This window comes from Porites lutea, chromosome 13 (genome assembly GCF_958299795.1).
Source record: "Porites lutea chromosome 13, jaPorLute2.1, whole genome shotgun sequence".
Taxonomy (NCBI): domain Eukaryota; kingdom Metazoa; phylum Cnidaria; class Anthozoa; order Scleractinia; family Poritidae; genus Porites; species Porites lutea.
In genome coordinates, this window is record NC_133213.1 from 13,509,571 (window position 1) to 13,525,018 (window position 15,448).

At 39.9% G+C, this 15,448-nt stretch overlaps 1 protein-coding gene across 2 annotated transcripts in view; it reads left to right on the forward strand.

Annotated features, from left to right (window-relative positions):
* Positions 1 to 6: 6 nt before the first annotated feature.
* The window catches only part of LOC140923417 (fibrous sheath-interacting protein 1-like), a 32,317-nt gene continuing 16,875 nt past the window's right edge, over positions 7 to 15,448 (forward strand). Inside the window, exons 1-3 of one of the 2 annotated variants that reach the window (XM_073373512.1) lie at positions 7 to 225; positions 3,106 to 3,175; positions 5,021 to 5,066. In XM_073373512.1, coding sequence (XP_073229613.1) covers positions 203 to 225; positions 3,106 to 3,175; positions 5,021 to 5,066 — 139 coding nt within the window. In that variant the 5' untranslated portion in view covers positions 7 to 202. The remainder of the gene's footprint in view (positions 226 to 3,105; positions 3,176 to 5,020; positions 5,067 to 15,448) is intronic. The other variant, XM_073373511.1, reaches the window with a different exon arrangement.

Genomic DNA, 15,448 nt, shown 5'->3' on the forward strand with positions numbered 1-15,448 from the left:
GCCATGATTTTGAATGTTCTAAAAAATCCACGCCAGGAGTTTTTCGTCCGAAGCTGTAGAGCATCATTGGACTCTAAGAAACTTGAATCTTTTTCGCGTCATTTTGTTTGGAAGGAGAAAGGAGGAACAGTTGGAATGTCAATAATTTCTCTCGTCGTGGATTTGCAGTTGTGTAAAGTCAAACGGCTTTAATTTAGTTGTCATGGAAATTGTGTCTGAAGGAAGGTTTGTTTGATGTCGTTGTTACCTTTTGTCGTTGCTTTCCTCCATCGTTTTATAATGCGAGAGGTACTTGTAGTAGCGTAGGCTTTTTGACACAGTTGAGTTTCGAAGTTAACCTTAAGTACATTTGTCATGTCTTGCTCTTTAAATCGGCCAGTGTAAAAAGCAGACTGCGGACCAGGGGTAAAATGCAGACTGGGTGTAAAATGCAGACTGCAGACTGAGAGTAAAATGCAGGCTAGGGGTAAAATGCAGAATAAAGATCGACTGCAGACTTTTTAAACACTTGTGCTCCAAATAGGTGAATCATAGCCTCAGAGCAGGCGTTTTATTGTGTTGAATCATTTTTTGACTCGCCCCAACGCTCGGTCAGTCAAAAGTCCAAATCGATCGCACAGCAAAATACGCCTGCTTTGCAGGCTAGGTGAATTAGCTAGCTGGCATCAGTTACACACCTCGCTTCCTTGTCGAAGACATTGCACATTCGTGACATTCACCAGAAGTTTCAATGAACGTCGGAACAGCTTACGTCAGCCTACCTTGATTTGCAATACTTTCATAGAAGGTCATCCAAATTTCCGGCAGAACGTCTTTCTTTGTTGTTGGAATGATTTACTCCCATTTTATCGCCATAATTCTTTCTGTACAGTATTTTGGGCCAGCAGCTTTTATTTAAGCGTAAACATCGTGTTGTACCAATTCACTGTCACGTGTATCGAAAACTGGAGCGTGAGGTCTCTTGGACAATGGATAATAGAAAGTAAAGTCTATCTATTAATTATCCATGCTCGGACGGAAAAAAAAGGTTTAAGATTGCGATTATGTTTTTGGGTTGTCAACGAAGTTCCAGAGAAGAATGAAAGGATTTGTGAAAGCAGATATTTGTCGTCAAATAATTGTTTGTTTACATGTCTTTTGTGGGATTTTATTTGCTCTTAAACCCTTCTGCGACTACAGTTCATGCTCGGTCTGCATTTTACCCCAGCCTGCGTTTTGCTCTCAGTCTGTAGTCTGCATTTTACACTCAGTCTGCATTTTACTCCTGGTCCGCAGTCTGCAGTCCACAGTCCGCAGTGTGCGTTTTACACTGACTGCTCTTTAAATATGGGTAATCATTAAGCTCTTGGGTAAGTCTGTTTTCGCCATGCGATTGGTCAATTTGCGGTCCGTAACTTGCTATACGGACCAAACTGTTCCAAAGTAAATACTCATTTTGCAGCTCTAAATCTCTTTATATCGAAAAAAGGGTTTAAAGAAGGTATACATGCAAGACGTCTGTCAACCTTGAGGACTTGGATGTAACAAATAATTGTGAAAAAAAACTGTGCACCGCAAATAATCAAATGCACTCCTCCAAGTTGCAACCATTTTAGTCGCCGTGGGGCCTAAAATTTTGGACCTGGCGACTTGATTTGGAAAATAGTCGCCAAGTTGGCATCTGTGAAGAATAGGTTCGTAAAGAAACAAAAATGGTAATCACTTCCACTGAAATATGAAGAACATTATCTAGCTGATTTGATCACTACTACTTTTTTACTTTTCCGTTGAAAAACATTCTAAATTGAGAAGACTATGAGAACTTAAAAAGTCTCAGAGAGTCAGAGCTAAGTGTTTCGAAACAAACGTCAATGAAACTTGCCTTGCACGCGACATTTTAACCATTTGACGCGTGACAATTAGCATGCAAAGGAAATGCCTTGCTTTTCGACAGTGTCAATTAATTTTCTTCGATATCTTAAGAATGCTTGTTCGGCCAAGCTTGGTGGTTTTTTAACTGGGCTATATATTTTAAATATTTTGGAATCAATAAGCAATCTAATACCACGAAGAGGGAAAGCTAAATTGCTGCAAAGTCAACATAGAAAATTGTGTTATTGTGTAAAACCGTAACATGAGTTGAATCGTGGTTTTATAAATAAAGACGATAATTGTATGCGAAACTAAACATTGAAAAAACTGACAGCTTATAGTTGTTGCAAAAAATTTATTTGTTAAACACCTGTAGCGATGAATAAGGAAAAAGAAAATTTATTATTTCCTAGGTGGCATTTTTTGTCTGGGTTCCTTTCAATGGATTGGGAAAAAATGTTTTCCTAGTACAACTTGTTGCAAAATTTTCACGTGTGTGATGTTATCTCTGTATAAAGCAATGATTTGATTTATAAGACTTGTTGATCTTCCAACACTCTCCTGCCTTTGTGAGGCTTTTGCAATGTCTAGCGGAATTAAAAACGATCCTTAAAATCCCCAAAAATATTTGATAGTTGGGGAAACAATTCCATCATCAACAAAAGTCGCGGAAGAAATGTGAAACAAATAATTATCAGAAAAAAAATAGATCTCCTTTCAAGTTGTGACTGGGAAGCTTTGAATACATTAACAGACGATGAGTTAAGTTCTGCTCTCATACCAACTGAGGATTATACAGAAGGATTGAAGGCCCTAATTATTGGAAATGGTAATTGTCTTTACAATTCTGCTTCAGTAGTGATTCAAGAAGATGAATCTGCAAACCTTATTCTCAAACTATCAGTAAATAATGCCTTGTGCAATACATGTAAATGAGAAATTTATAAACAGTCCTGCATTTTAAGTTAAACTTGCTAACTGCTTTTGTTAATGACAATTTTTGATATATTAACTTATTAATATAATTTGGTGACTAAACCCAAAGAGTTGGTTGCCAAATGGCCACTGAACAAAAATTTTAACTTGGAGGGTTGAAATGGTTTTAAATTTTTGCAAAATATCTGTTGAAAAGCTATGAAAAAACCAGATGTCTTGAGGGTGTTCCCTCTTCAGTGATTTAAAAGCAAGTGATGCACATGCAATGTAATATGGACATCAAACTTGGCTAATAAGAGATACTTTTTGTTTTCTCAGCTTGGAGTCTATAAGTAGGCCAGCAAGTTGTGATAATGTTAAAGCCAACAGAGATCCAAGGCTGTCCCAGGTATGTACTTGATCTTGAGAATATATCTGGCTAGGTAACAGATTGACAACAGTTTTTCATGGTCTCCATCATACATAATTATTACATGTATTTTTTAATGTTTTTAAAAAATTGCTTAAAATGTTTTTAAGAAAATTTTTTTGTTGCTTTTTTTATAGCTAAATGTTACAAAAAATTGCTTCTTTTTAATATACTCTTATTCACCATAAACGTGATGTCAAAATAATTAAAACTCAAGTGGAACCACAAGCTGCAGTTGAGTGGTTTCACTGCAAATTTTGGACATTTTGATGTCATTCCTATGGTCCATAAGATCAGAGTAGACCAACAAGGAAACTTATTGCTAATTGGTTTGTTTTAAACACGAACATGGAAAATCATCTGCACAAGAAAGCGAAAAACAAATTGCAGCATTGTCTGATCATTTCTGTGGTGTGTAGTCTTATGGTCCATAGCTCTCAACCAATCAGTACACGAGAAATGGCTCAGTTATTGTTGCACTTTTGTTTTTGACAAGAGCGTCCAAGACCACAGGTAGCAAAAGCTGGGAATTTTCTAGCTTAGTTTGAGTACATTACCACTGGCCTCAACAAATCTTGGATTATTTGGACCAGATTGGATCAACCCCTTTATCTCACTTAATGACAAAAGGCTAGGTTAGAGATGGGAATGCAAGGGTTGAACCAATCTGGTCCAATTGAGGTTTGATCAATAGATCTTACTAGAAACCTTCAAGATCATAGTATTAGATTTTTACAAGATCTTTCAGATTCTTAGGATGGATTTCCACTGTCGCGTAATTTTTACATGCATACGCACATAAATTTTACATGGCAGACAAAAATTAATAGAGGCAATGTACACTGTATGAAAGGTGGCACATAGTGTAAAAGTTGAACCTCGCTCAACTTCATTTATGTCCCACCTTCCACACATTAATGCCTCTATTTTATTTAATATGTACAGTATGTCAAATTTAACTTGTTCGCCGACGTAAAAATAATTATTATGTGCCAGTGGAAATCCACCTTGCTGTAGATCTTACAAGGTTCTTAAAAAAATACAAGATCTTGCGAAATTCTGGTAAGATCTTATTAAAAACTTACAAAATGTTTCAAGATTGTTGTCAAAGTCTTACATTACAAGTTCGTTCAAAATTCTTATAAAGATCTTTCAAGATCTTGTATTTAAGATTCTTATAAAGATCTTACAAGATCTTGTATTTCAGATTCTTACATGTACATTGATGTTACGAGATCTTGTAAGATTCTAAATAAGATTTTACAGTCATGGCCCATGGTAAATAATAACCAAACTTATAAATATTATTTGAACGGCTGAGATTTGATTTTGTTTTGCAAGCAAGCTGTGAAATCAAGAAAAACCTTTTGAATTTCCCCATCCTATTAATTTCTGGGATATGACCAACATCACCAGGGTCATCTATGAGAGTGGTCACAAGGAGAGAATCAACATTAACTGACTTATTTTAACATGGTAAAGGCTATTCAAATAGCAAAAAGGTAAAAGATACATCTAAATAATTATGCCACTTATTTTTGGCTGCTGTTCTTTAAATTTTATGTGATACAAAAGCTGAAAAATTAATTAAACATGGTATACCTTAAACAAAGAGCCTTTCAAACTGAAGGTGTCAGATAAAGTCAGACAAATGTTCAGATGCTGTATAAACATATAAACTTAACACTCAGGATGAATAATGAATTCTTACTTTAAACTTTGCTTACAAACTTCAGATGTAAAACTGCAATACAGTGGATGCACTGGTTTACATGTATAAAATGGCTTTAATTAAGTTAGGTATTTCTGTTTTTCTGTTATTAGAAACATGGTCAAACAATGGGATTCCTTGAAGAGCTTCCACCTGAAGGTAATACATGCCCTCAAAACTTGTTAAACAGTAAAAGGACCTTTTAAAACTCTTTGCTGATAGTCAGTGAGTAGAGGAAAAACAGCATTTTAAGCTATTCCCCTTTTTTGGACTGGTTTAATCAGCATGAGAATGGCTAAAAATGAGTTTAGCAACAAAAAGGGCAAATTTTCGGACTAATCGGGTGTAATTCATTCTTGTCCCCAGGGCCTGTCTTTTCTTGGTCACGTGGTCTTGTTACAATTAAAGCCGAGTGGCTCTGGGGATGAGAATGGTTGTAATTAAACAGCTTTTTAAATTTTCACGCATGTGCATAAGTCAAAATGGAACTTGTTTTTTTTTTTGTGAAACTACTTTGATCTTCATCCTTTCTCGCTGTCTGTTTTCCTTTGCCTTCTATGCGGTTTTGTTGTCCACTTTATCTGTAATAGTACTCAGTTTTAATGGTCAGGGACAACTTTTTCATTTATCTTGTGCAAGGGTGAGAGATTATTATTTGGGCGTCGCCCAGATCGTTTGTTTTGATTCAAAGTTGAAATAGGCACGCAATACGTGCGAACTTAAACTAGCCAAGCGATGCGCATGTCTGCCACGCAAACGACTCATGCAAGGTAAAACGTATCCTGGCAAAATGCTTTTCTAGCATAGTACTTGATCCCACTTTTACGACTTCAAAAACCTTGCAACACAATTCCCAACAGTGCGGGAACTAAGACATTAAAAGCGATGAACAAAATAATTTTCAATTTGGAGGAAAAGATAAACTTAATCTGAAGCCAGTTACGGTATTTTTTGTCGGACCTAAAAGCGGCCGTTTTTTTCTCTCAGAAATTTGGAAGTATTAAATTCAGGAATCAAATCCGTCAACAATATTTGGAATTTAAGACGGGTTTGGAATTGGATCACACCTAAGATTTTCGTGCTTAGTGTCAGGTGTTTACATTTGTGAGAAATGACATTTCAAATATCATATTACAAGAAACATGCTCGGTTTTTTTACTTACGATGATTCGTTTAGGTAGTTTAACTTTTTTGCTATTTTTATCCATTCGTAATTGCTTTATATGTTGTTTGAGTTTTACAAGTAATGAATATTTTGTAATCGTTGGTAGTATGAAATATTAAAAATCACACTCTGGAATTGACGCGTTTGGCTTATAGCCAAGAGTTCGGCAATGTTTTTGCCCTCAGTTGTCGAATCTTGAGAGCCAAAGAAGATGTCATGCAATGATGCAAATTTCTGTGTTCGTGCATGAGATAAATAGGGATTATTTCAATGAGGGGAATAACTTGCGATGAGTGGCCAAATATAAAGTATTTCGGCAGTTTGATAATTTTATTAGAGCCAATTGATGTTAGCCTATTAATCTTAACGTCGAATTATGTGTAATTTCTTTGCATATGTTCGGAAAGGAGGTGATTTCTTTTAAATCTTATTGAGCAAAATAATCTCGTAAACAAGTTGCATTCTTCCACGTTCAAACCGCAAAAGGGGTAAAGCCCAACATCTTCACATGCAAACTGCGTGCATGACAGTTATTTTTAAAACCCTTGGGTTAGCCAGATTAACAGTGGCAAATTCCAAGGCTTTCACTTGCAAACTGCGTGACAATAAAACTCACAGTAAGGGCCTGATTAGTGATTACATGACCCGCGCTGGCTAGCTCTGCCGAGGTTCCGCCATTGTTTTATAGAGATTGTAAGCCGGGTGCATGAGTAGTGTGTACACCCGCTGTCCTGTTTCTCGCTTGGTTCATTTGCCAGACTGCCAGACAAGCGTGATTACTTGGAAAAATTTCCAGCCGGGATCCCAGCATCGCAATAGTGGGATCCCAAGTGGGCTGGCTCTGTTGTCATGTAATAGCAAAGTTGATTTTTGTTGCGCTCACCTAAGGGACCGAGATCTCTGCAAAGCGAGCCAGCCCGGCTCATGTTATCGGGCCCTTAGTTTTATTGCCAGTTTTTACGCCCTCCCGGCCTTGACTTCACCGATTGTTCAAAGCCGTCCGAACCCACACACCCAAAATTTCAGCCCCCCAAACTTCTCCATATTAAATGAACTTCCCATATCCAAGTTCTCTCCATACAAATATTATCAAAAATAGCTGAAAGAAAATCCTAAACAAGAAGCCTAACAACATTTGAAATAATTACAAGACTGTTTTCGACTATTGATAAAATCTTTTACAACCACAACTTCATTTTAACAGACTGTAACTATACTATCCCTTCATAACCAAATAAGCACTCCAACAACTACCTCGCTGCAACGCCTAAAATCACTTTACCTTCCAAAAAATATTTTTTGTTACTTCATATCAAATTCTATGAGAAATCAGTTTCACTGATTAACAAACTACAGCCATTATCTTACCAATCCAAGTCCAATATAACTCGACGCCTCCCACTTCACTAATTTCAACCAAGTCCTAAAGTATACAACGCACTCAACGCTACTGCACTACTCACACATCCCTGATATACCCAAAAACATCGCGTACGCCTAGCACAACGACGCCCAAATAAACGCTCCCACAGCGTCTTGTGTTTCTTGCCATACCAAAATGACCTGATTCAGTCAAGAAAAGGGCAATAAAACATGTAAAGATGAGGATCAATTTCGTTTAAAATCTTGTTCCACTACCTGCCTGCACTTTCTTTCATCTAAAATCCTACGATCCTACAAATGTAAAAGCTTTCCCAAAAACTTTTCCCATTGAAATAAAGCCTAGAATATTATGCTTGGCAAAAGAGAATAAAAAGGGCAAGAAAGGGGAAAGTGAAAGGTCTAGAATTTTGCTTTCTGTGCATGCCTGAACTTCGGAAACTGACATAATATTTTGCATCTGGAGCAATCGGCTGCAGAGTGCGCAAACTGTAAATGGCTTGTTGATTTTATGCTCTGTATAGCTAACTGTGACCAGAAAATGGGTTGACTTGCTTCAAAACGCCTTTTTTGGCAAAATTTCTAGGAAAAATAGGTTGAGCAGGTATGCAATAGTTATACGCCCTATTATGCAAAAGCTCGATCCCCACCATGCTCAGATCTAAATGGGAGGAGGAAATAGTACGCAACCCAGGTGAACACCACGAGGCCTATCCTACATTCAGCGAATTCTCAGCGATGATCCAGGACGAAGCGAGAAAGAGAAATCACCCTTACGTTTCGGCGGGAGTCAGTACAGCAAATGGCATGCACAAAGTCGTCATTGCGAGGAGAATCGAAAGAAGCCCCCGTTCCAACCTGGTTTCGAGGTCAAGCAGCCGCTGAAGACCAATACAGGACACGATAGCGGCAAAACGCCAGAAAAGAAAACCCCAGAACCCCAGACATAGAGGCGCTGTTTATTTCAAAACGAACTGGCCACGAGCTTACAGAGTGCAAGGCCTTTAACAAAATGATGGTCAAGAAGAGAGAACAGTGGGTTAAGGAGGAAAGATTATGCTTCCGCTTTTTCTCGCCAAACCACATCGCCAGCGAGTGCAGAGAAAAAGTGAAGTGCGGTATCTGTAGCACCACAAGACACCCTGAGCTCCTCCAAGCACTGAAGAAAAGAAGCAGAGGAGCAAAGAAAGGGAGCCGGCCAACGGTGGTTCAGAAGTTATCAGTTTGAAATGCACATCGATAGGCAAAGGTCACCCGGGTGGACCTTCTTGTAGCAAGATAGTGCTGGTGGATGTTTAGATCGCCCCTACGAAGTTCATCGGGTGTACGCTATTTTGGATGACCAAAGTAACGCTTCGATTATTAGCACTGAGCTAGCAGACAGGCTAAACGCTGAAGGTCCCGCATCCAAGTACCACCTTTCTACCTGCGGAGGCACCAAGGTGGTCAAATATGGCCGGAGAGTCGCAGGAGTCGTAATACGGTCCATCCACGGGAAAACCTCAGTATTGCCCCCACTTATAGAGTACGATGGCATTCCCCAAGATATGAAAGAAACACCGACTCCGGAAATCACGAGGGAGCATCGTCATGTAGGAAGTATTGCCGAAGAGTTTACCCCTTTCGATGAGGAGGCGAAGATCCCTCTTCTTATCGGCAGAGACACCCCCAGAATTATTAAAAGTAAGAGCATTTAAGAACAGCCCAAAAGGAGCACCATGGGCTCAGAAGTTAGCCTTGGAGTGACGATATCAGGCCAGACCTGTTTACACCTAAAAGATAGATCTATCCATGTACAAACCAAGAGAACCTGTGTGGCGACAAACTATTCAAGGACGTGGATGTATATTCTGGTGCCAATCTGGTTTGCTTTAATGTCCCAACACATCCAACATGTAACGCAAGAGGTGCAAGAGAAGAGTCAAGATAGTCGCATGTCCAAATACACTTCACTTCCGAGAAAGTTTCACCATGGTCGATGACGTCGAAAACACAGCAGTTGTCTATTAAGTGACTCAACAACAACGACCTCAATTGAAGATCGAAGATTCTTAGAGATTATGGAAAAGAGGATTCATTAGAACGAGCTAGGAAACTGGGAAATACCATAACCATTTCGCCCAAGTAAAGTATTCATGCCAATTCATGCCAATACCCAATCAAATGTCTAAACGGACTGCTAAGAACCTTTAAACGCAAACCTCAAATGGAAAAGGACTACATCGAATTCTTGGAAAACATACTAAAAAAAGACCAGGCACACGCAGGCATACTTTTTATTTATTTCTGAATTGATTTAGTACGCGTGTCAGCGACGACCAGAAATGCCTCTCCAGCAGCAGTCTATCCGCGTGTATAAATACACGAAAATTCAAGGGCCTCGATTCCAGAGAAATAACATCATTGCCAGATCTCAAAAAAGTGATTTACATGGCACGTCATTTCAATCATCGCCGAAAATAAATGGCATGCTCATCACAAGACTCATTTGCATACAGTGAAAGTTTACAACACCCGACCATCGCAATTTTGCTAATTAAGATTCTTATTTTTTTTCGACCACTCAGTAGTGTTCACTTGTCCCAAAGTAATCAACGCTTTCAAGCGATAGAATTCGTGGACTGACACGTTTCGGAAAAGCTCTAAATTTAATCTTTCCTAAGCTTTCTTCGCAAAACATGCGTGGCTTCGATCATGCAACGATTCTTAGTTTCAGTTTCGACGGTCTCCGCAAGGAACGCCTGGCACAATGAGCTGCCTTTTGTGACCCAAAATTCGACCAAAAATTCCGGGGGGTACTTCCAGAAAAATTGGGTGGGGGTGTGTTGCACGCTTCAAGAAGCCCTTACCATATTTCAGACCAAAATCTGTGATTTTCCGTGCCCAATTTCAGACCTGATCCAAAATTTGATACCCTATTTCATACATGAAGCCCTGGAGCCCGGCGCGTTACCGGAGAGCGTGACAAGCTGTTAAGGCACGTACACGGTAGTTGGAGTAAACATTAAAAGGGAAAAAGTCTGATCGCCAAATGATGAAGAAGTAGCTAATTCTTCTAACAAACATACCCAATTCAAGACTAGAGTGCACAAACTATACCCTACCTTTGGCGCGGCACATACCTACATAGCCTAGATAAGGGACTACCCCCCGGGGCGAAAAACGCGTTGCAGATATGAGTCTCGCTGCTTACGCAAACGAGACTAATAAAGTGAAAACTTGGGAAGGCAAGGTTCAGTTGTCTTCAGATCAAATCTATGTTCGGTCTCCATTATATAATCGAAATGTAAAGGGCCGTTAGTGGGGTGGCGAATGTTGTTAATAAGAGTCGGACCAATACTTGAAAAGTAGTTACTGAAAACAGAAGACAGCTCACATGGATCGCGAATAGAATTATTGTCAAGTTTTATCTCTTTTACCCAAAAGCTATGAGTTTTCCTTGATGTTAATTCATTACTGATTTGCCACGTCTTGTGTGGATCACGTTCATTGTCTTGAAGGGCATGTTTATAGTATTGTTCCTTGGCCTGTTTTATTTCATTATTAACAGCGTTGCGACATTTCTTGAATTTCAACCAGTCATTAGCATTTCCGAACGGACGGCTTTGAGCTTAAGCATGTTACGGGCATGCATTCTTTTTTTCAAATGAGGTGTGATGATGATGATGATGATACCTTTATTAAAGTGTCAAGACTGTAATAGCGGTGTATTAGCCTGCGTAGCAGGCGTCGAAAGGGGTAGGGGGTAGGGGATAGGGAGGAAGGGAAAAAGGGGAGGGGGATTGGGGAGAGGGGGGGGGACGCCTGCTCTAAGAACCCCCTTTTGCTCATATCTGCGGACGCTGGCGTCCGCAAATTCCTGATTGGCTGAGCCGTAATGAGTAACATATTGAAATGCGCGTTTCACAAATCAACAAACAGTCAAGATGGCAGCGGTAGATGTGGATGTCGTAGAGAGTGCTTTGAGAGATGTGAATTTATCTAGCGGTAGGGAAACTGTTTTAAAACCACAGCAAGAATCAGCAGTAAGGGTTCTTTTAGCCGACAGGGAAGTTCTGGCGGTTTTGCGGACCGGATACGGCAAGAGTTTAATTTACCAAATGTTTGTACGCGCGAAGAACTACGAGCTAAATGGTAATGCGGCGATTCTCGTCATTTCGCCACTGAAAAGTATCATCGAAGGCCAGTTGCAGGAGATGGAATTGTTGGGCTACCCAGGGAAAGATTTAGCCAATTTATCGAACGATGACATTCGCCGATGTAACTTAGCAATAAAAGAGGGTGGTTTTACCTCATGCCAAAATGCTGCTTATTCCAATAAAGTTGTTTTTATCTGCTGGGTAGATTATGGTCTGGAAGGTTCTGCATTTATACTGAGCAAATGTTATTTTAGCTGCATGTTTCACACTGAGAGGTCATGACATACATATCGATTGGCTGTAGTTATTGTTTTCTGGTCGGCAGGATTTGCCCCGGATTTGCCCTCTGATACAAGCGCAATTTCTTTGTCCTCTTTTGAAGCGTAAAGCTTTTTTTATTACGGCTGAATAAGGGTTCCAATTTTCTCCAAAGTGCCTTCTGGATCTGAATAACTAAGCGAATTTCTTTAGTCCGTGAGTGTAATGTTTTTCTGCAACGGCGAGTGTAGCGACACTTGATTGACAGTAAGCGTAATCGGATTACTAGAAAATTGGTAGGCGTTATGTAAAAACATAGGCTCTTAGAGCAGGCGCTCCCTTCCCTTTTCCCTTTCTCCCTTCCCCCTCCCCCTCCCTCTCCCCTTTTTGCGCCTGCCACGCAGGCTACGGTGTATAACCACTAAGTGGGGACACTAAAATAAATTTAAAAAGAATAAATCAATTAATAGATTAATTAAAATTAAGAAAAACTATGTACAGTATAAGCAAGTGAGAAATTCGAGAGAACTATATACAATATGTACAAATGTATCATTATCTTATAAAAAATAAGAAATTAAAGATTAAGAAGTGCAAAGAGAGCAGTTAGAGCAGTTATTGTCACCTAATAGCATGCTAAGATCCACTTTTCTGATGTTATATTTGAAGGAGGACAACGTGGAAGCTTTTTTAACGTTACTAGTAACAGAACTCCATACCTTTGGGCCCATATACCTGAGCGAGTGCTTTCCAAAGGAGACTGTGTTGAATCTGGGTATAGTGAAGTCATGATAGGCAGTTCATACTTAACTGCAGATTGTTCAAAGAGAGTGCAAATTTATGTTGGGCACATGTTGTTTTTAACTTTATACACGAGAATAGCTATGTCCTGTAGTCGCCGGTTGTGTAGAGTAGATAGCCCGGCCATAGACAGTAATTGACCGTAGGACGAATGTTTATCACAATATATAGCCCTAAGTGCTCTTTCCTGGATACGCTCTAATCGTCTAGAATCACTAGCACGGCAAAAATGCCATATAAGATGACAGTAGGTTAAATACGGGAGAACAGCTGCCTTATATAACTGTAACTTAGTAATCCAAGGTGATTTCATCGCAGGAACGCGCTTGGAACGTAGCGGGGCGTGCTTATCGACACATTGAGAGAAAAGACTTTTCCAAGCTTTCCACATATCATTAGGATCTTCATAGTTGTTTACACTGTCCCAGTTTTGCTGGGAAATATCGAAATGAAAACTAGCAGAATTAAAATTTTTAAATTTCCTATAAGTTACTGTCGAATGACCTTTAAAGGAGGATGGATCAATCTAGACTATGGTCGCTTAGGTTTACATGAGATACACTCGAACAAACAACTCTGTCCAAGTAATTTGTAAAGATTACATCAGTCAAAGTAGAGGACGCACTTTTCACTCCAGTTGGGGTGTTTATAAGTTGATGGAGACCGTAGACATCCGATAAATTAGATAATAACACAGTATTGTTATCGGGTTGAGACGAAGCAAAGTTACAGTTGAAATCACCCATTAAATCAAATTCAGCATTTTCAGAATCAAGTTTACCGATCAAAGTTTCAAGATAAGAGAAAATTTCTGTTGATGAACTAGGAGGTTTACACCAGGTCGCGATGAGAAAAGGCTTGGTTCTAGGTTTACGAATTTCAATACAAAGGTTTTCCAGGGATTGAATACTTAGGTCGGGGCGCAAAGAATAATTCATACTAGAGCGAACATAGAAACAACCGCCCCCACCAAGCCTACCATCATGTTCTCGATCACGCGAATGATCTCGTAACCGGAAATGTAAACCTCGTTACCACTAACCGATTCATCAAACCTTGTTTCATTAATCTACATTGATTCGAGGGTCGTCTTGGGCTACATTTGCAACGAAACCCGACGATTTCACACCTACGTGCCAAATCAGGTGCAAGCCATACGAAAGGTCGCTTCCCCCGAAAAATGGAGATAAGTTGAAAGTTCTAACAATCCTGCTGACCTGGCCACGCGTGGTCTACACCTCAAGGAGCTTGCAGAGTCAACCTGGCTTAACAGTCCCGAGTTCCTGCGCAATGCCTCACAAGTCACGTCACCCAGCGCGGAACAAGTGATCCGGCCTAAGTACCGACGACCCCAAGTTGAGAAAGGAGTTGAAGCCTCTTAGAACAGGTGCCACGTCAGCGAAGTCCCCCACCCTAGGGACGGAGAGATTTGTGAGATACTTATCCTGGTTCTCCCTGAGACGCACCATTGCCATCCTGATAGTCAAGGCAAGATCGCTGAACGGACCAAACCTCGGTAGTGGCTTGACAACACAGTTTAATCCTTGTCATCACCCATCCCCTGATGTGATCACCAAGGCTGCGGAGGCGATCATCAAAGCAGTCCAGAGGGAAGCCTTTAAAGAGGAGTTTGACGCTATCGTTCAAAGGACGAATAACAACGAGAGCCGTGATGGAGCCAGAGCAAGGAAAAGGTCCCAGAAGAAATCGAATCTCTACCAGCTAGACCCCTACGACGACAGCATGGGAATAATTAGAGTGGGTGGTCGTCTTCGTCAGGCCAACCTGAGTTTTAACTTGCCTAGTCGCTGTACGATGTTTTCCCAGTCCCTCGCGGTCAATTCACTTCGGTGACGTATTGGAGGCGAGCGGGCGGGAAATGCCAAGGCCAAAATAGAATGCGCATGCGTGCGTTGCTTTTTGAAATTCAAGATGTTGTCAATGTTGCGGACAGTGGAAAATTTTTTTAAAAAAAATCCTTGTGGATATTTGCGGAATCGACTCTTGCCGACCGTCTTTGAAAAGTCATTAGAATGTCATTCATAGTCCTGTGGAGATTGATTCTGCTCCTTCAATCTCATCATTCCAACTGAGCTATCGGCGTTTACAGCTCTTAACCCATTGAAAGGACCGCGAATATTCAAAGTAAAACTGAATACTTTAGCGACCCTCTGTGTAGTAAACTTAGAGCGCAAATCTTGAATAATCAGAAAAAACATACTTTCAAATTCATTAGCTACGTATCGAAAAGTGCCCAAAAACTGAACCTAACGATAAAAATCCTATAAAATTCGCGGACATTAACTGAAGTGGTGCGTGTAATGTGAGAAGCATTATATTCTGCTTGGTTGTTTTTTCAGCTAATGTTATCAATAAAAGAACACACAACAGGCAGACAAATTATTTCTCGAATTTTTTTTTAAAACCCCATAAATTAATCCTTAAAAGCAATTCGGGTAACACAAACTTGGCTCGTGCATCCGTTCACGCAAGTAAAATCGGCTGAGTACATGGTAAAAATTGTTTAACACAAATCTCAAACCAGGGCGCTCAAGCCGATCTCAAAATGTATTAAACGTCTAAGATAAAGTAGTTACAAATACATAAATTCCCTTAGCCTCAGCAGCTCGAGTTTTACGTGCAGGATTTTAAGAGGTTCCATAGTGGAACAAAAGATGGCAGATCAGAAATTGGACCCCGTTTTACCAATGTCAGATTCGATGTGTTCGGACCTTAGACGGTTCAGACAAGGAGGACAAGTTGAGGAGTGGTGAACAATAAACGCTGGAGTCTAGTTT